At 52.7% G+C, this 16,739-nt stretch overlaps 1 protein-coding gene across 3 annotated transcripts; it reads right to left on the bottom strand.

The window, feature by feature from the left end:
- Positions 1–98: 98 nt before the first annotated feature.
- Positions 99–16,451, bottom strand: COQ8B (coenzyme Q8B). 3 transcript variants are annotated; one of them, XM_037819529.1, is made up of 16 exons: positions 16,145–16,451; positions 15,801–15,948; positions 15,399–15,503; positions 15,162–15,281; positions 14,962–15,028; positions 13,433–13,510; positions 10,513–10,635; positions 10,290–10,375; positions 9,088–9,228; positions 8,927–9,008; positions 7,987–8,080; positions 6,415–6,556; positions 6,208–6,315; positions 4,183–4,248; positions 1,558–1,644; positions 99–923 (listed from the first exon to the last, which is right to left on the bottom strand). In XM_037819529.1, the coding sequence occupies exons 3-16, from the start codon at positions 15,486–15,488 to the stop codon at positions 600–602; spliced, it is 1,608 nt and encodes a 535-aa protein (XP_037675457.1). In that variant the 5' UTR covers positions 15,489–15,503; positions 15,801–15,948; positions 16,145–16,451; the 3' UTR covers positions 99–599. The 3 variants fall into 3 exon arrangements, with proteins under 3 accessions (XP_037675457.1, XP_037675458.1, XP_037675460.1); XM_037819530.1 differs by lacking the exon at positions 15,801–15,948; XM_037819532.1 differs by lacking the exons at positions 15,801–15,948; positions 16,145–16,451 and having other exon boundaries at positions 15,403–15,479.
- Between the last annotated feature and the right edge of the window lie 288 nt (positions 16,452–16,739).

Raw genomic sequence — 16,739 nt, 5'->3', positions numbered from 1 at the left:
TTTCAGACAAGGGAGTGGGGGTGCCGGCCATCTGCACCTTGGCGATGCCCGCGAGCTCCCTCCCCCCTGCCCCCCCAGCGCAGAGAAAAGAGCTGGGGGAAGGGGGGGGCGCTTTTATTCGGACTGAAGGTTCAAACTCTCCCCACCTCCCCACCCCACCCCCAACACACACAGACATTGGAAAGCGGGGAGGCAGCTGGTGGAGGAGGGAGGCAAAGGTGAGGGCTGCACCAACCATAAAGCCCCGTCCCCTTTCCCGGGTGGGGTCTGAGGCAGAGGTGACAGGCTCCCCTCTAGATGAGTCTGGATTTCAAAGATGGCTTGTGGGGGGCCTAAGGCTCCCTCAAATGGAGGCACAAATAAGTTAATTGGCTCCCTGGCTTAGGGCCCCTTTGGAGTGGGAAGGGGAAGGATATTGGGACCTGAAATTCAGAAGGCCAAGGAAGAAACTGGGCAAGACTGGGGAGACCAGGAGAGCTCCCCAGACCTGGAGCACAGGGTGAAGGGATAGGAGGCCCCATAGCAGGAGACGGCCCACAGTGGGGCTGGCACTCCTGGGTGGAGGGGCAGTGAGGGGTCCGTGGGGGTTAGCAGGTGTCTCAGTGCAGGAGGTCCCCCCTGGCCCGAGGCAGCGGAGTGGGGCTGGCCTGGCGGCTCGCCCAGTAACGCTGGTAGGTGTCCTGGAAGAGGTCCCGGCAGGAGATGTTGGCACGAAGGCGTGCACAGGCCAGGAAGGCCCCTGCCAGCTTGCGATGCAGAGCGTAGGTCTCCTCAGGTGGGGGGCGCAGCCGGTGCCGCAGCAGCACGGGTATGAGGCTCTGCACGCGGCGGGCGGTGTCCCCAGCCCCGAAGTCATAGGGGCCCTGGGTGGCGAAGGGCTCTCCCAGGATCATCACCGCCTCCACATGGGCGTCTGAGCATGCCTGGGATGGGGGGGGGGGTCACAGCAGATGCACCCAGTGTGGACATACAGCCCCCCCACTGAACGCACAAGAAACAAAAAGCCCCCACTCCCTCCAGAGCTTCAAGTATAAACAAGAAGCCCCCAATTCCTTCAAAGATAGTAAGCCCCTACTCCTTCCCGGGCCCCTAGTAGACAAGCAGCCCCCTTTCTTCCCCTCAAAAACAGACCCTCACTTCCTCTCAGAGCCTCCAATAGATGAGGGGTCCTCCACTTTATCACAGGCAAGCAGCCCCCACGTCCCAGAACCCCCAGTACTGACTAGCAGCCCAGTCCTCCCATAAAAGACAAGTGGTGCCCATTTTTTCCAGGGTTCCCCAGTAGTCAAGCAGCCTATTTCCCCCTACTCCTTCCCAAGAACCCCTCAGTACAGATAAGCAACCCCCTAGAGTTCCCCACTCCCCCAGTTTCCCCAGTATAGACAGTCAGCCTCCACTCTCCCTAATAGAGATAAGCAGACCCCATTTCCCCTTATTCCTTCCCCAGAGCCCCTCAACAGACATAAGCAGGCCCCCATTTCCCCCATACAGATTAGCAGACCCCCACTCCTCCACCCCAGGATGGACACGGCCCCCTTTTCCCCAGTGTCTCCCAACCTTGGTTTCAAAGCCTGTGAGGAATTTGAGGTCCCGGGATTTCTGCAGGACCCGATCACTGTCCCCATCGGCTGCAGCCTTCACCACCTGGAGAGATGGGTGTGGGGCAGAGGGTCAAAGCTGAGCCATTCAGGGGGTCTGGAGGGCTGGAGACGGGAGCTCCAGGAACCACCTCCATTCTTATTCACCTGGCCCTCTCACCCAGAAGCCTCTCCCTCCCCACCTTACCCCCGTCTGTGTCTCCCTGAAGACTGTTCCAGACCTGGGGGGTTTGGGGGACAGGGGCAGGGGTTCTTCCCAGCTGGCTGAGAACATGGAAACTACCAGAGTGCAGTGGCACAGCAGAAAATAAGTATCCAGTGCTGCTCCTGGGTCCAAACACTCAATGGGACAAACGTGACTGTGACCCGAACTGCATCTGAGGTTGCCCCTGTGCCATCTCTGGGACCGCCTGGCTGATGTCTGTCCCCACCTGGACTTTGACCCCGTGAGAGCAAGGGTCCCTGGGAGTTAGTCCCAGCTGCACGGGGCACTCAGGAGGTCTTGGTGAGTCTTGGCTGAGCCCCTGGGCTTGCTGCACTAAGCACCTCTCCAGGCGGCAGCTCCCTCGGCGAGGGCTGCAGTTAAGAGCCCAGAGCTGGAGCCACCTGCTGGGGGCTGATCCCCTGTGCCGCCTGCTGGCTGAGGACTCTGGGCGAGTCGCTTCAGCTCCGCGCCTCGGCCGGCTCACCTGTGAAGCGGGGCTCATGAAGGCTCCTTCTCAAGGGGCTGTTGTGAGGACAAGGGAGGGGATGTACTTAGCACTGTGCCTGCACGTAGGAGGCACCATGAAATGATGGACTACTATTATTATGAAGAAGTGGGTAAGAGGGGCCGTACTGCACAGAAGGAGAAGCTGGCCCAGGGGGTGTGGCAAGACCAAGTTTCCCAAACCAAACCCTTAACCAGTGGGTTATCCTTTGAGGGGGGCAAAGGGCAGAGGCACAGCATTAAATCTGGCAGTTCCATTCTGGCTCCTGCTGGCATGCTGGGTCTCAGGACCCCCTGCCCAAGCCTGTCTGGCCATCTGTGGGGCCTGTGGTCCTCAGGGGCCGGTGAGTGCGACAGGGCTTTATAACTGGAAAAGGCTGCGGAGGTGGCAGAAGGGTCTTGCTAAGCAGGCAGGGGGTGGGGGTGGGGGGTGCTGTCCAACCTAATCAGAGAGACCTTGGCTTTGTGCCTCATTCCAGGGTGGGCAGAGAGGGTCCCGTGGGAACTGGGAGGAGTGGGGGTGGGCGGTTACCCCCTCCTCCTTCCTGTCCAACTCAGCGGCAGCTGTGCCATCCCTCAGTCCCCAGGCCAGAGCCCTGGGCCCTGTCGTGAACACTATCCTGCCCCTACCTCCAGCCCATCGGCTCCACCAACGGTCCCCTGGGCATCTCTCCCCACAGCCTCCCTGGGCACAGGGTCCCCAGTCTTGAAGACCATCCTCGTTCTGAGTGAGCTTTCTAATTCTGACTACCCTCCCTTGCTCAAATCATCTCTCCTCTGCCCAAATTGTCTCCGTGACTCTCCAAGGCAAGAGGATCAAGAACAAGCTACAAGCGTGGCCCTGAAGACCGAGGCTGACTGGGCTCCAGCTGCACCGCTGGCTGCTGCTCCACCCCACCTGCCCTCCCAGTCAGCACGGGAACCTGTGGTCCTCTGGCCCTACTACTCCAAGTGTGGTAGCACTGGCATCACCTGGGAGTTTGTTGGAAATGCAGAACCTCATGTCCAACTGTAGACCCACTGTCCCAGAATCTGCATGCACATACTTTTTGAGGAGCACTGCTCTGATGGGGCTGTCCTTTCTCTCCTCTTGGCCTTTGCACATGCTGTCTGGAAAACCTCCTAGCCTCTTCCTGAATGGTCCTCCTCATCCCTCAGGTCTCAACTCAGACGTCCCCACCTCCAGGAAGCCGTCCCTGACCCCCAGCCTGGATTGGGCCTCTCTTCTGGGCTCCCACAGTCCCCTGGGTTCTCCCCTCCCTGCTCTGACCATTTGGGGTTATCATTGTCTGCCCCTCACTCCCCCACTGGACTGTGAGCACTGTGAAAGTGGGGACCTTGGTCACTGCTGTGACTGAGGGGGTGTCAGAGGATGTTTGAATCAAATATGAAGTGATTAGAAGACCCAGGTTGAATGTCCAATCTCGACAAATTAACAAGATGGTGTCCTCTGTGACAAAGCGACCCCAGGGGGTGGGAGGCATCAGGGCTAAATGGGTGCGCTTGCACTTCCTGAGCAGCAGAGTTGCCCCCTGGGGGGAGGAGGGAGCCGGCCGGGCCCGGGAGGGCTGTGGGCGCAGGGTGGTGGGGAGGGGGTACTGACAGGATGGCCACTGTGGGCCAATAACGGTCCCTTACCCTGGGCTTGCTCCATGACTTAAATTACTCACTGTCCATAAAGCACTTCAAACAGCACCCGGCACAATATTAAGTGCTTGGTCCTTGCTGGCTGCTATTGACATTACTAATATTTATTATTTCTCTACTTCAGATACCGGGTTTCTCCTCCTCACCCCTGCCTCAGTCTCTTTCTGGGTTTTGGCCCTTCAGAGGCCCTGACTGGGAGCGAGTGGCAGGGGAGGGGTGGGTGCTCACCTCGATGTAATTGTCTGTGAACTCGGTCCCAAATTCCCGGCTTGCCCCGAAGTCCAGCAAGGTCACCTGGGAACAAGGATGGTGAGAGGAGTGCCGGGAGCCCGTCAATGCCCCCCACTGGCTATTGGAGGACAGCCAAGATCCATCCATCTCTCCCTCCCCATGATCTTGCCTTCTCCCTTCTTCTGCAAGTGTTGTCCCCCCCTCCCCACCTCGCTGGGCTCTTGGCCTCTAGTCATCCGACCCACCCCCACACGGCAGCTGGAGGGCTCAGGCTGTTACTTATTTTTTTATTTTAATTGCTTTTATATATAATAACATACTCTAGGCATGCAGAAAAGCCCAGAAAACAATTTAAAAATATAGAGATAAGTAAAGAACACCCACAAATCCCACCACCCAGCTGAAAATATAAAATATTACCAACCCAGGTCCCATCTCCCATGTGCCCCCACTCCCCTCCCAAGATCCCCACTTCCCTGAAATTAGGCCTGTCCTTCTGAGTGTGTTTATACATTTTCTACACACATGCACACTCATCAACATTATGTAGTTGTGTTCCGCAGGTGTTAAGGCTTTGTGTAAATGGTATTCACTACTGTTATCCTGCAACTTGCTCCTTTTGGCTGGTGTAGTTTTGCAAGCTGTTCCCAGGGCTCTGTGGAGCGCTAGCTCAATCCCTAGTTTTCACCGCTATGAATACATCATGGCGTATTTATCTGGTTGGTGAGCACTGTGGTTGTTCCTGGCCTCAACTATTAAAAATATGCTCAGTAAAAACACGTTCAAGAGTCTCCCCAGGATAACACAGTTCAAACTGTAGACCACAACTTGCAGTAAGGAATGCATTTTATATTGGATGCCAGTATAGACTTACACATATAAATATCCTGAAACAATATGACTCTACTATCTACAACACACTGATATTTTCTACTTTATTCCATTAAAACAAAGGATGTTGTTGGGACCCAAGAAATAGATGTCAGGACTCATGTTACCCCCCAGGGTTAGAAAAAACACCTGGGTGGGCTATAAGCCTAGAAGGGGGTGCAGGGTGGTGTTCTCAGTGGGGGAAGAGGAAGGCAAGGGGCAGAGGCTCAGTGAGGCCTGGAGGTCCTGAAGGTGCTGGGGAGCTGCAAAAGGGACGTGTTGGCCAGATTGGCATTTCAGAGAAATCCCTCTGGGGACCAAATGGCTCCCCAGGCTTTGGAGAGCCTCTTGGCAATCAGGTAAAGTTGAAGACGTGCACGTGCCTGCTGAAAGTCTTCCAGCCCAAACTCTCCCCTCCAGGCCTTGGTGCCCTGTGCCCTCTGCTGGGAACACTCCTCCCTGCCCCAGGCTGGGTCAGGTTTGTCCAGGGCTCCCCGACCCCCTTGGGCCTCCCCCATCCCAGCCCCAACCCCTCTGCCTGTCTTCCTTCTGCACCAACTACTCTGACACGTGCTTCCACATCATAGCCCTAACCAGTCTAGGTCATCATTGTCTGGGGAAAGGGCTGCTTCCCCACTGGACTGAGAACTCTGAGAAGGCAAAAAGCAGGAGAGCTTGTCGCTGCTGTCCACAGGCAGAGAGTGGGTGCTCAGTGTTTCCCAAATGAATGACAAGTGTAGTAGCGATGGCTAACTGCTTTCCAAAAGTTCTGCTCCCCCTTCTATAGTGCCACACTGCCACCAAGAAGCCACTGCCCAGCCAGAGACTCCATTTCCCAGTACCCCTTGCACCTAGCTGGGCCATGGGACTAGTTCTCATCAAAGGACTCATAAAGGAAATGTGTCGCTTCTGGACAGAGCAGTTGGGGAGTTACCTTCTCAACTGCCCTTTCCCCTTTCACTAGAAGCAGAGCATTGCAAGAGCCCAGGGGATGGCACAACCACAAAAGTGAAGAAGATCCCTGAATCACCTCATGGAGGAGAGCCACCCCAGCCGGTTGCATGGGTAATAAACTACTATTGTGATGTGCTACTGAGGTATCAGGGAGACTCTGTCATGGCAGCTAGAGGACCCTGGCACATATCAACAAACCTGGTGGCTGGAGGTATCATACAGGAAGTTGGCCCAGTTGGGGTCCGTCTGCATGAATCGGAACTCAAACAGCTCCCGCAGACACAGCCTCAAGAGCTGGAAGCAGATCTGGGGTGGGGAGGAGTAACGGACACCCCAGTGAGGTCTGCCCCCCCCCCCCCCAGCCCTCACACCAGCCCCTCCCTGCTGACCCCCCAGCCTGTGCACCTGGTTCCGGATGTCCTGGCTCAGGCCCTGGCACTGGTCCAGAGGGACCCCTCCGGCCAGCTCCATGCCCAGCACCCGTGTTGTGCACAGCTCCTTGATCACGGCTGGCACCCGGAAGAAGGGGTCATCTGCCAACAGCTGCCTGGGGCGGGAGGGATGGGGGTCTGGGCTCCTGTGGCCCAGCTCGAGGCCCACTCCTCCTCTGAGAGGTCTTCCATGAATAGTCCAGGCCTTGCTTTCTTTATTCTCTTCTCTTCTGTCTGCCTCTGGGCAGCCCCTGCCTGCCCTGAGTGATGGCCAATACCCGACTGGACCAACACTCGTACATCTCATTCACTCATTCCACACATATCTCCACAGCAGTGCTCCCATGGCCGCCCCTAAACTGGGTGCTGCAGGAGACACAGTTGCCACTTCGCTACCTGAAACATTTCAGTGGCCTCAGATTGCTCCCAGAATAGCCTCAAAGTACTTAGTTTGATCTGCACTATTCTTTCATCAATTTATTAATTGTCATCCCCCAAATAGTCACTAATATAAAAATCTATGATTTGTTACTCTGAACCCTGGTAAACAAAGGCAAAGAATCCATCCCTGTGACCACCTTTGAGCTGAGCAATGCTGGGGGGAGAGCAAAGGATGAGGCAGTCCCAAGGCCTGCCCCCAGAGGTCACATTCCAACAGACAGACCAATTCTATGTCGAGAGAAGTATATCCGTGTACGTTTTGGGAGGCAAAGGTGAGCAAGGCCCCTCATTGGGGATACTGGGGTGGCTGCAGTAGACTGAGGGGTGCCAAGAGGGTGCGCAGAGGCTAGAGGAAGGATGTGCATTTTATTCTAAGGGCACTGGGAGATTGGGTTTGGGAGTGGGGAGGGGTTGTCTCAGATCCCACATTGTTCTGTGTAGCTGCAGTACATTCATTTTTCATTGCTATATAATAGTCCACTGCCAAACACCATAATCTACCCTGCTGTGGCTCAAGATCTGTGCTGCTTCTAGTTTGGGGCTATTGTAAAAAATGCTGCTTTGAGCCTTCTAGAAATGTCTATTGGGGTGTACTGGCACAAATGTCCTTGGAGTACTTAAATAGGAGGGCAACTGTTGGGTAGAAGGGTATGTGAACATCTAGCCTTATTTGATGATGCCAAACTGTTTTCCGAAGTGCTTATACCAATTTCCCCTCCTGCCCAGTGTATAAAGGATGCTCCAGAGCCCCACTCTTTCCAGCTCTTGGCACTGACTTTTTCATCCTTGTCATTCCAGTGGGTATAATGGTGTCTCACTGTCTGACCAATAGCCGGTTGACAAGTCCATCTCCCGTATCAGACCACAGATGAGGAAACTGACACTCAAGGAAAGAAGGGGCCTGCCCAAGCTCATGAGGACACAAGGAATTAAATGAAGTAGTGAAGGATGGACAAATGAATGAAAGAAAGAGGAAAAGTCTGACGGCCCCACCCCAGGGCTCTAGCTGCCAGAAACTGTGGGGGCATCCTCTTCCCACTGAGCCTGGGAGGAGAGAAGCTGGGGGGAGGCGGTCCCTGAGGGGCCTGAGGGTGACTTGGCTCACCTGAAGTTCTGGGCACAAGCCGCCTCACGACGGTAGTCACACTCCCAAGCCAGCTCCTGCTGCAAGGCCTGCAGGCTCTGCTCAGCAAACAGGCCTGAGAGGGGCCGCCACGTCACGGGAGAGGCCACGGCTCGACCCCCCACCCGCTCTATCCCACGGGCTCCTGCTCATGGGTGTCTCCTGCCTCTGTCTCTTGCTGTCCCCACCCTTGAGACACATGTACATTCAGTCTCCGCCCGCGTCCACATCGTGCTGTCCCTCTGTCCTTTCCACAAGCACAGTCTCTTCTGAGGCTCTCTCCCAAGGTCTACCTGTGTCCCCAGGCGTCACTTTCCTAGTCACACACGCCAGCTACAGCTGTTCTGGTTTATCACACTCTCTCTCAGACTGAGTCTCTGCCTCTGAATCTCACTCCAGGCCCATCTCTTCCTCCCTCACATACACACACAACATGCACACAGCTGGTCCGTCTTCTTCAGGCACGTTCTCACGTGCTCTAACACAGCATGCTGTCCCGTTTACACCCCCTTACTGCTCCTGTGGTTCTTTTCCACACCTACTATTCCTCTTTCTGCACTGCACACCCTCTGTACATCTGTTTCTGATTTTCCATCTGGGTTCTGTCTCTCTGTCAGAATCTCTAAGTTTTTCTTTCTACACACACTCGTGCTCTCTGGGCCTCTCCCCGTCTTGGTGTCTCTCACTCTTACACAGTCACACTCACACACATGTACACATACAACACACACACATGCTCTGGGCCTCTCCCTGCCCTGGCGTCCCTTCTTCCTATCTCTAACACATGACTTAAGCGTTCACTCACACACACTCACGTGCATGCGTGTACACCCTGTCCCGTGTTGGCTGTGCTCTTTCCGTCCAGCTCCACTTTCTCTCTGGGGCACCCCTCCCTCCGTTATGGGCGGAGTCGGGACCTCACCCTCGGGCAGGGCCATGCTCGCCTTAAGCACCACCAGCAGGTTCTGGACGTCACTCCGGATGCTCTGGGCAACACCTGGGTACTTCAAGGGAGGGAGGGAAGGAGTCACTCCCCTGGGATGGTGGGATCCCACTCCCACCCCTAGCCTGGCTCCCTCTCACCTGGATCTTCACAGCTACCTCCGTCCCGTCCTTCAGCACGCCCTGGTGCACCTGCCCAATGGAGGCAGCGGCAAAGGGCACCTCCTCCAAGGAGGCCACCTTGGTCTGCCAGTCCCTGCCGAGCTCCTCTTCGAGAACTCTCTAAGGGGAGGGGTCACACATCATCATCGTGGAGGGGGCAGCATGGTTCCTTCCCTGGGCCAAGCGCTTCACACGTCACTACCACGATGCTCGCTACGTGCACACAACACATGCTGGGCCAAGCTCTCCGCTGCTCCCCCACTCTACAGGCGAAGAAACTGACGCAGTGGCGGACCTGGTGGCCCAGCCCAGCAGGCATCTCCCGAGCCCACACTCTCCAGGCTGTACAGGCTCTTGTGGGGACTGCTATTATTTATAGTTAAGATTGGAGCAATCCTTTATTATCCTGGCATAGCAATATTATCAACTCATAGTTAATGTGATAAAGAAGTGCTAAATTTACGGAGGGCTTCCTGCAGGCTGGGTCCTGTTCCACATGGCTTAGAAAGGAGCAGTGGTTGCCTAAGGTCACTCGGCGAGCGAGTGGAAGCCATCAGAAGGCAGGCAGGTGCCTGGGTTCCAGACTCCATACCCTCATTCGGTTACTAGGCTGGCTCAGAGCTTAGGCACTTACTAGGGGCCAGATTTTGTGACAACCCATTTAATGACAAGATCTTTAATTAAAAGAGCAGTCACAATTAGTTGACGCTTGCGCGTCACTATCTGTGCGTCAGGGGCTGTCTGGAGAGCTTTATGTACTCTAAATGCTGTAACCCCATGATGTCAATGTTGCCGTCACCATCCCCATTTCACAGATGAGGTAATTCAGGCACAGGAGGTTGAGCTGTGTGCCCGAGATCACACGGGTGTTAAGGGGCAGAGACAGGGTCAGAACCCAAGCAGCCCAGCCTTTAGCTTTGGTGCTTTGCTGCCCCTTTTCAGCCCCGACAGAGCCCTGACTCTGGGCTGGTCACGGTACTAAGCACCCTGAACCTTTCTCTCACTTAATCATCAACACTATGCTATGGGGTGTGTGCTCTGGTATTCCCCATTTTACAGAGGGGGAAACTGAGACTCACAGTAAGACAGCAAGTAAAGCAATGACTCCAAGAGGGTTGAGCAGGTGGGGCTGGAGTGATGGAGCCTGACCCTTTGCCAGCCCTACCCCACTGAGCACTCACCACCATCTGCCAGCGAGGCATGAAGTCAGCACTCTGGCGGACTCGCTCAAAAATGCGCTGTATCTGGGGGCTAATGAAGCTGTTGTCTGGGGAGAGAGAAGGACAAGGGAAGCAGTGAGGGAGGAGGCAAGGAGGGGCCTCTGGGTGAATATCTGAAGTCGGGGCTTGGGGGTGGGGGGTGGGGGGGTGGAAGCAGGGTCAAGCGTCGAGGGTCGTGCTGTACCCTGGATGCTGAGCATTTGGCCAACCTTGAGGGCGGCCCCCCGAACTGTACACAAGGTCTGCACAATCCGCTCAGCGTTGGCCTCCGACAGGAAAGGGTTGGAGCTCAGCTGGGAGTTGCCCTCTAGGGAGGGGAGAATAATCATTAGTCTTACAATCACAAAAATAGAATACCACTGCACACCCACTGGAATGACTAAAATGAAAAAGACAATACCAAGCGTGGACAAAGACACAGAGCAACCTGAACTCTCATATCCTGATAGTAAGTGTGTCATGGCACTAGTCCTTGGGAAAATGTTTGGGATGTTTCTGTGAAAGCTACACAAATATATACCCAATGTAATTCCTCTCTAGGTATATACCCAGAAGAAATGGATCAGTGTGTCCACCAACAGATATGAAAAGGATGTTCACAACTATACTATTTCTAATAGTCTCAAACTGGAAACAACCCAAATGACCATCGATAGAAGGAATCAACAAATTATGCAACAGTTGCAGGGTAGAATACTACTGTACAGGATAAAGAAATCTACAACCACGCTCAAGAACATGGATTTGTCTCATAGATATGACATTGAGTGAAAGAAGCCAGGCACGTAGGAGAATACACTCTCTGATTCCATTTATATAAAGAGCAAACACCGGCCACACGAATCTAAGGGGTCAGAAGTCAAGCCAATGGTCACCCTTGGTGGGGGATGAACTAGAAGGGGACACAAGAGGGTCTTCTGAAGAACTTCCAGGGCCGCAATTCTGAAGTGTGGTCTGGGGATCCCTGGGGGTCTTCCAGACCCTTTGCGGAGGGGGAGAGGGTCTGTGAGATCAAAATTGTTTTCATAATAATAATATGTTATTTGCTCTTTTCCCCTCTCATTCTCTCACGAGCCTTTCCAGAGGCTTCCTGGTGTGTGATGTCATGGCTCTGACGGCTAATGGAAAGTGGGTGTGTGTTTCAGTTTTAATCTCTAAGAGAGTAAATTGTGTTTTCAGTTTTAATCTCTAATAGAGTAAATACCAATAAATATAATCCACATAAACTGGCTTCTTTGGGACCTCCATATATTTTTTAACAGCTTTACTGAGATATAATTCACATATCATGGAATTCAACCATTTAAAGTGTCATTCAGTGGGTTTTAGTACATTCAGAGTTGTCTAATCATCAACACAATCAATTTTAGAACATTTTCACCACCCTACAAAGTAACCCAGAACCCCATTCCTCCCAAGTCCCCCAGCTCTAGGCAACCATGAATCTACTTTCTGTCTTTATAGCTCTGCCTATTCTGAATGTTTCATATAAAAGGAATCATAGAATATGTGACCTTTTGTGTCTGGCTGCTTTCAATCAATGTCTTCAAGGTTCATCCATGTTGTAGCACGCTTAAAACTTCATTCCTTTTTATGGCCAAATAATATTCCACTGCATGGATGTGCCACAGTTTGTTTATCCATTCATCAGTTTTCAGGTTGTGCAGAGATCCCAAGACCAAAAAGTTTGACAACTGCTGTTCTAGGATTTTCTGATCTGGGTGCACAGATGTGTCTACTTTGTGAAGATGCTTCAAGCTGTACACTTATATGGGCACGTTTCTGTATGCAAAATGAACTATTCTTCAGTAAAGTGTTTATTAAGCTTTATTTACCTAACAAAAATTCTTATTGTGTGCTCAACTTTTGCCAGGCAGAATTCTAAGTGTCCTTGTGGATTCCCTGGATGAATCCAACAGGACCCCAGGAAGAACTACAAGTACCTTAATTTTCAAGATGAGGAAACAAGAGACAGAGAAGGGCAGTGGCTGACCCGGGGTCAGACAGCAGGGAAGTGGCAGAGCAGGGTGTAGGTTCAAGTCTGCCTCATTCTAAAGCCTAATCCTCCCCCACCCCAAATTTTATTTTGAAAACAATCCAAACAGAGAAGTTGTCACCTGTTGTAGGAAAAGCCCCACACCCTGCAGCTTGATTCAACATCGTCACATTCTGCCTCATCTACTTTAGCTGTGCATGTGCCTGTTCACACTTACAGGCTTACAATTCTTTTTGCTGACCCACTTGAATGTAGGTGCACTTAACCCCTAAAACCTAAAAGCCTCGGTATTTTTCTGCTGTGAATTCCCCCACATAATCATAGTGCCATCATCACACCCTAACACAACTAATAAAATTAACCCTAATTCTCTCATGCACCACCCAGTCCAAGCTCAAATTTCCCCAATTGTCCCCTCAAAGTCTTTACAGTTGTTTTTTTTCAAACTGAGATCCAATCAAGGTCCACGCATCTATCTGCCAGCCCAGGACTCTTCTTTTTTTTAGTTTTTTATTTTGAAGTAACTCCAAACTTACAGGAAAGTTGCAAAAATAATTAAAAAAAAAATACACAAAACTCCAATATCTATCCCTTACCTAGATACCCAGATTTACCAACTTTTAGCATTTTAGACATTATATCTATATTTATCTAAACATTTGAGAGTAGGTTGCCTATATCAAGCTTCTCTAACATTTAGTCTCCTTTTAATCTAGAAGATCCACTTATCCACTCCTGCTTTGCTTCAAGACATTACCTTTCTTAGGGAATCTCACCCACAAATTCTTCTCTCTAAACACCTAATTCCACCTCTTTGTACAACAGATCTCCATTGGAGTCCTATTTTCAGCTTTCTTCTCCTGCTCAGAGTTAGGAACTTAAATCCTGACGGGTTTAACTTTTTATCAGATGATATGCTTCTACTAATCAAGGCCCTGATAGCGGCATAGCTTTGTCCTATCTGCTTCAGGACAATCCTACAGGATGGGTACACTATCATCACCTCCGTTTTTCAGATGACGAAACTGGAACTCAGAGAGGGGAAGCCTGTCTCCCCAGGTCACACCGCAAGGCCAGGGTCTGAACCCAGGCAGTGTGGCTCACTCACCTGATTGTAAACGTCCTCCCGATAGGGACTTCTTGACCACCTCGGCCAGCGCTCCCAGCCCCAAGCCCACAGCCAGTCCTGGGGAGTGAGAGAGGAGCTTGAGTGCCCGCTTGTCCCAGGCAATCACCCCCTTGCCCCACTCTCCTCTCCATCTCTCGGACGAACAACCGCCTCTCTGACTCTTTATTGCCAAATTTTTGTCTCTCTGTCTCCAACTGGGTTTCTTACTCACTCTTTCCCTGCTTGGGGATCCCTTCAATATGAGGCCACTTCTTTCTCTATGCCTCCCTCCATGTCTCTCCTGAGCCAGCAGTTCTCAGCCCTGGCTGCACGTTAGAATTATCTGAGGCACTTTTATAAATACGATGCCCAGGCCCACCCCTGAGATCCTGAATTAACTAGTTGAGTTAAGGCCTGGAAATTTTTTTCTTAAAGTACTCCAGTGATTTTAATGTGCTGTCAAGTTTAAGATGATCCCCCAGGGTGCTCTGTCTTCCCGTGACTCCTGTTTCTCTGCCCTACCTCCTCTTCTTTATGTCCTCTCTCCTTTTCTTAAGTCCACCATTTCTCCATCTCTCCTTCTCTCCACCTGACACCTCTGTCTTGACTTGTTTCTGTCAAGTCCTTTTCTGTTATCCCTCTGCCTCTGATTTCCTCTGCTTCCCCCTCTCTCCTCGGCATAAGGACATTTTGTGTCTCTGCTTCTTTCCCTGTCACCCTCTCTGTAAATAATTGTACTTGACATCTTCTGACCCCTTTCTACATGCCAGGTACTGTTCCCAGTGCCTTACAGACACCGACTTACTTTATCCTCACATCCTCATGAGATAGGTTTTACAGAAAAAAATGCTTTACAGAAAAGGAAACCAAGGCTCAGAGAAGTGAAGTAACTTGGTCGGAGTAATAAGGTGATGAAATAGCAGAATCGGACCTTGAACCCCTGAAAGCCTGGTGCCAAAGCTTTAACCACTGCACTTGACTGCCTCTTTATTCTGTGAATAAGTATCTTTAAAACTTGAACCATGATCCACAGTAACTGGTACAGAACAACAAATGGTTCACAAATATAATGGTTTTATATTATGATGTTAATATAACATAGTAAGGTTCACAAATCAATACTTTCCCTTATTATATAGGTATAGTCCCATTTTCTATTCTATCTTTCTTGTTTTTAATGATGGTTGCAACCTACAAAATGATTTCATGAAGGTTGTGACCTGATGTTTGAACCATCCTGCTGTGTGAATTTGAGGCAAGTCACCTCTCTTTTCTTAGCCTCCATATCCTCATCTATAAAATGGAAATAAACACTCATTAGAAACAGTGCAGAAGAACAATGTGCATATGGGAACTTGCACATCTGAAGTTCACAATAAAAGTTGTCATCATTTACATTCTATTTCTCTTGGCTCTATGGACCTCTGCCTTTATCTCTCTTCTCTCTGCTCTGATTTTCTTTCTTTTGCTGTGTTCTGTAAATGCCACCCCCTCTGGACTAGGTCACGCTTCTCCACAGTCACACCTACCCCCAAAGTTGGCCAGGCGGCTGACGCGGGAGGCGGGCACCTTGTGTTCTCGAGAGCGGTCACTCAGCTGGGAAATAGGGAGAGGATCTGAGGGCGGGAGGGTCAGCACCGGGCCCACAGGGCCAAACCAACCTGCTGGCTCTCCCTTCCCGAAGCTCCAGGGGCCCTCACAGGGTGTCGCTGGGATGGGGCACTGATACCTGGGGCCGCGGTGTCTTCCGGAGCCGAGCCTCCCGTGCCCTGCGAATGTCCTCCTCACCCAGGCCTCTACCAGGCCTGTCCTGATGAAACCTTTGGGCCCAAGAACTCCCACTTGGCCCCTGCAAGAGACACAGACTTCGGTAAGGAATGGCTCTTTTGGACCCATCCCTGTCCATTTACCCCCAGAAGCCTCCCTCCTGCCTCTTCCCCTCTGGGACCCCTCCCCTGCCTCTTACCCACCAGTGGGGCCCAGGCTCCAGAGCCCCATGAGACAGACCAATAGTCCGGCCCAGCTGTCCACAGGTCCCCCGCAGTAAGCCCCCCATCTCCAGTCACATCAGCTGGGGGGGAACAGGAGGGATTTTTTAGATATGGGTTGTGGGGCTGCTTTCGCCCCCCCTTCTTTGTCAGGTCCCCACCTGTGTCCACCCTCTCTAAGATTCTCACCCCTCGCCCCAGAGACTTCTTTCCCGTTAATAGGCCCCCACAGTTTCTCTTGGCTCCCCACGTTGCTAGGAACCCATAGCTCTTCTCGCGTGCACCCCCCCCCAAGCCCGGGTTACTTTACCCCTGTCCCCCCCACACCGTTGCTAGGGTTCTCCCCCGTTGCTAGACACCCACAGATCCTCCAGGACTACCTTTCCACTTTTCTGAGCGCCCCCCCTCGTTGCCAGGCACCGCCTTCCCCTCTGTTGCTAGGCACCCACAGCTCCGTGACTCCGACTCCACACCGCGCGGGGCCTCTGGTGCTTCCGGGAGCCTCCGTGCCCCGCCCACTCCGGTCAGCTAGCCAATGGCGAAAGAGCGGCTCGCTGATAGGCACGAAGCTCGCCTCGCTGTGCGCGAGGGGGCGGGCCCGGGGCGGGGCCAAGGCTGTGGGGCGGGGGCCTAAGGGTGGGCGTCGGGGTCTATTGGGTATTGCGGGCGTGTTGCGGGTGCATGGCGTGAGCACGCACGTGGCTTCTTACGGCCTTCCACTCACCTCACAGCGCCTTGCTCACGGTGGACCTTTCCGTTCCCAGCATGTCTTTTTTGCAAATATCGTCGCTCTCCCTTACAAACGCCACACTTCTCTGTGCCAGATCTCTTTGCCAGCGCCTCCTTTCTCCTTGTATTCTCCTGGCCCGCTCCACACTTCTCCTTTGAACACACAGACTTCACAGCAAACATTTTCCTGGCACATGTCGCCCCTCCACTTCGCTCACCCACATCTTGACACCCAGCCTCCTCCCTTGTACCTATAAACCCCCTGCCTTGCTGGCCAACTGTCTCCCTCTCACACCCGCAACTCTCCCGTGTACATAAACCCCCTCACTTACACTCAGCACCTTGCAAACGGGCCTCCCCGCTCCCTCCTCCACCTCGCTGTCTCTTTGCTCCCACCCACTGGTGGGATGGCGCCAGTGGGAGCCCTCTCTTTCCTGTAGGCCTGACATTTCTCAGAACACACAAAGCCAAGATTCCCAGTGCTGAGTCAGGAACCTTGACATCCCAGAAAACCAGCTCCCAGCTATCAGGGTGTGTGTGTGAGGGGGGTGGGGGGAGGCTCAAAGTCTGCTCCCCAAACAACAGGCTGA

Source organism: Choloepus didactylus, chromosome 27 (assembly GCF_015220235.1).
Source record: "Choloepus didactylus isolate mChoDid1 chromosome 27, mChoDid1.pri, whole genome shotgun sequence".
NCBI lineage: Eukaryota > Metazoa > Chordata > Mammalia > Pilosa > Megalonychidae > Choloepus > Choloepus didactylus.
This window is presented reverse-complemented; position numbering and strand designations above follow the sequence as displayed.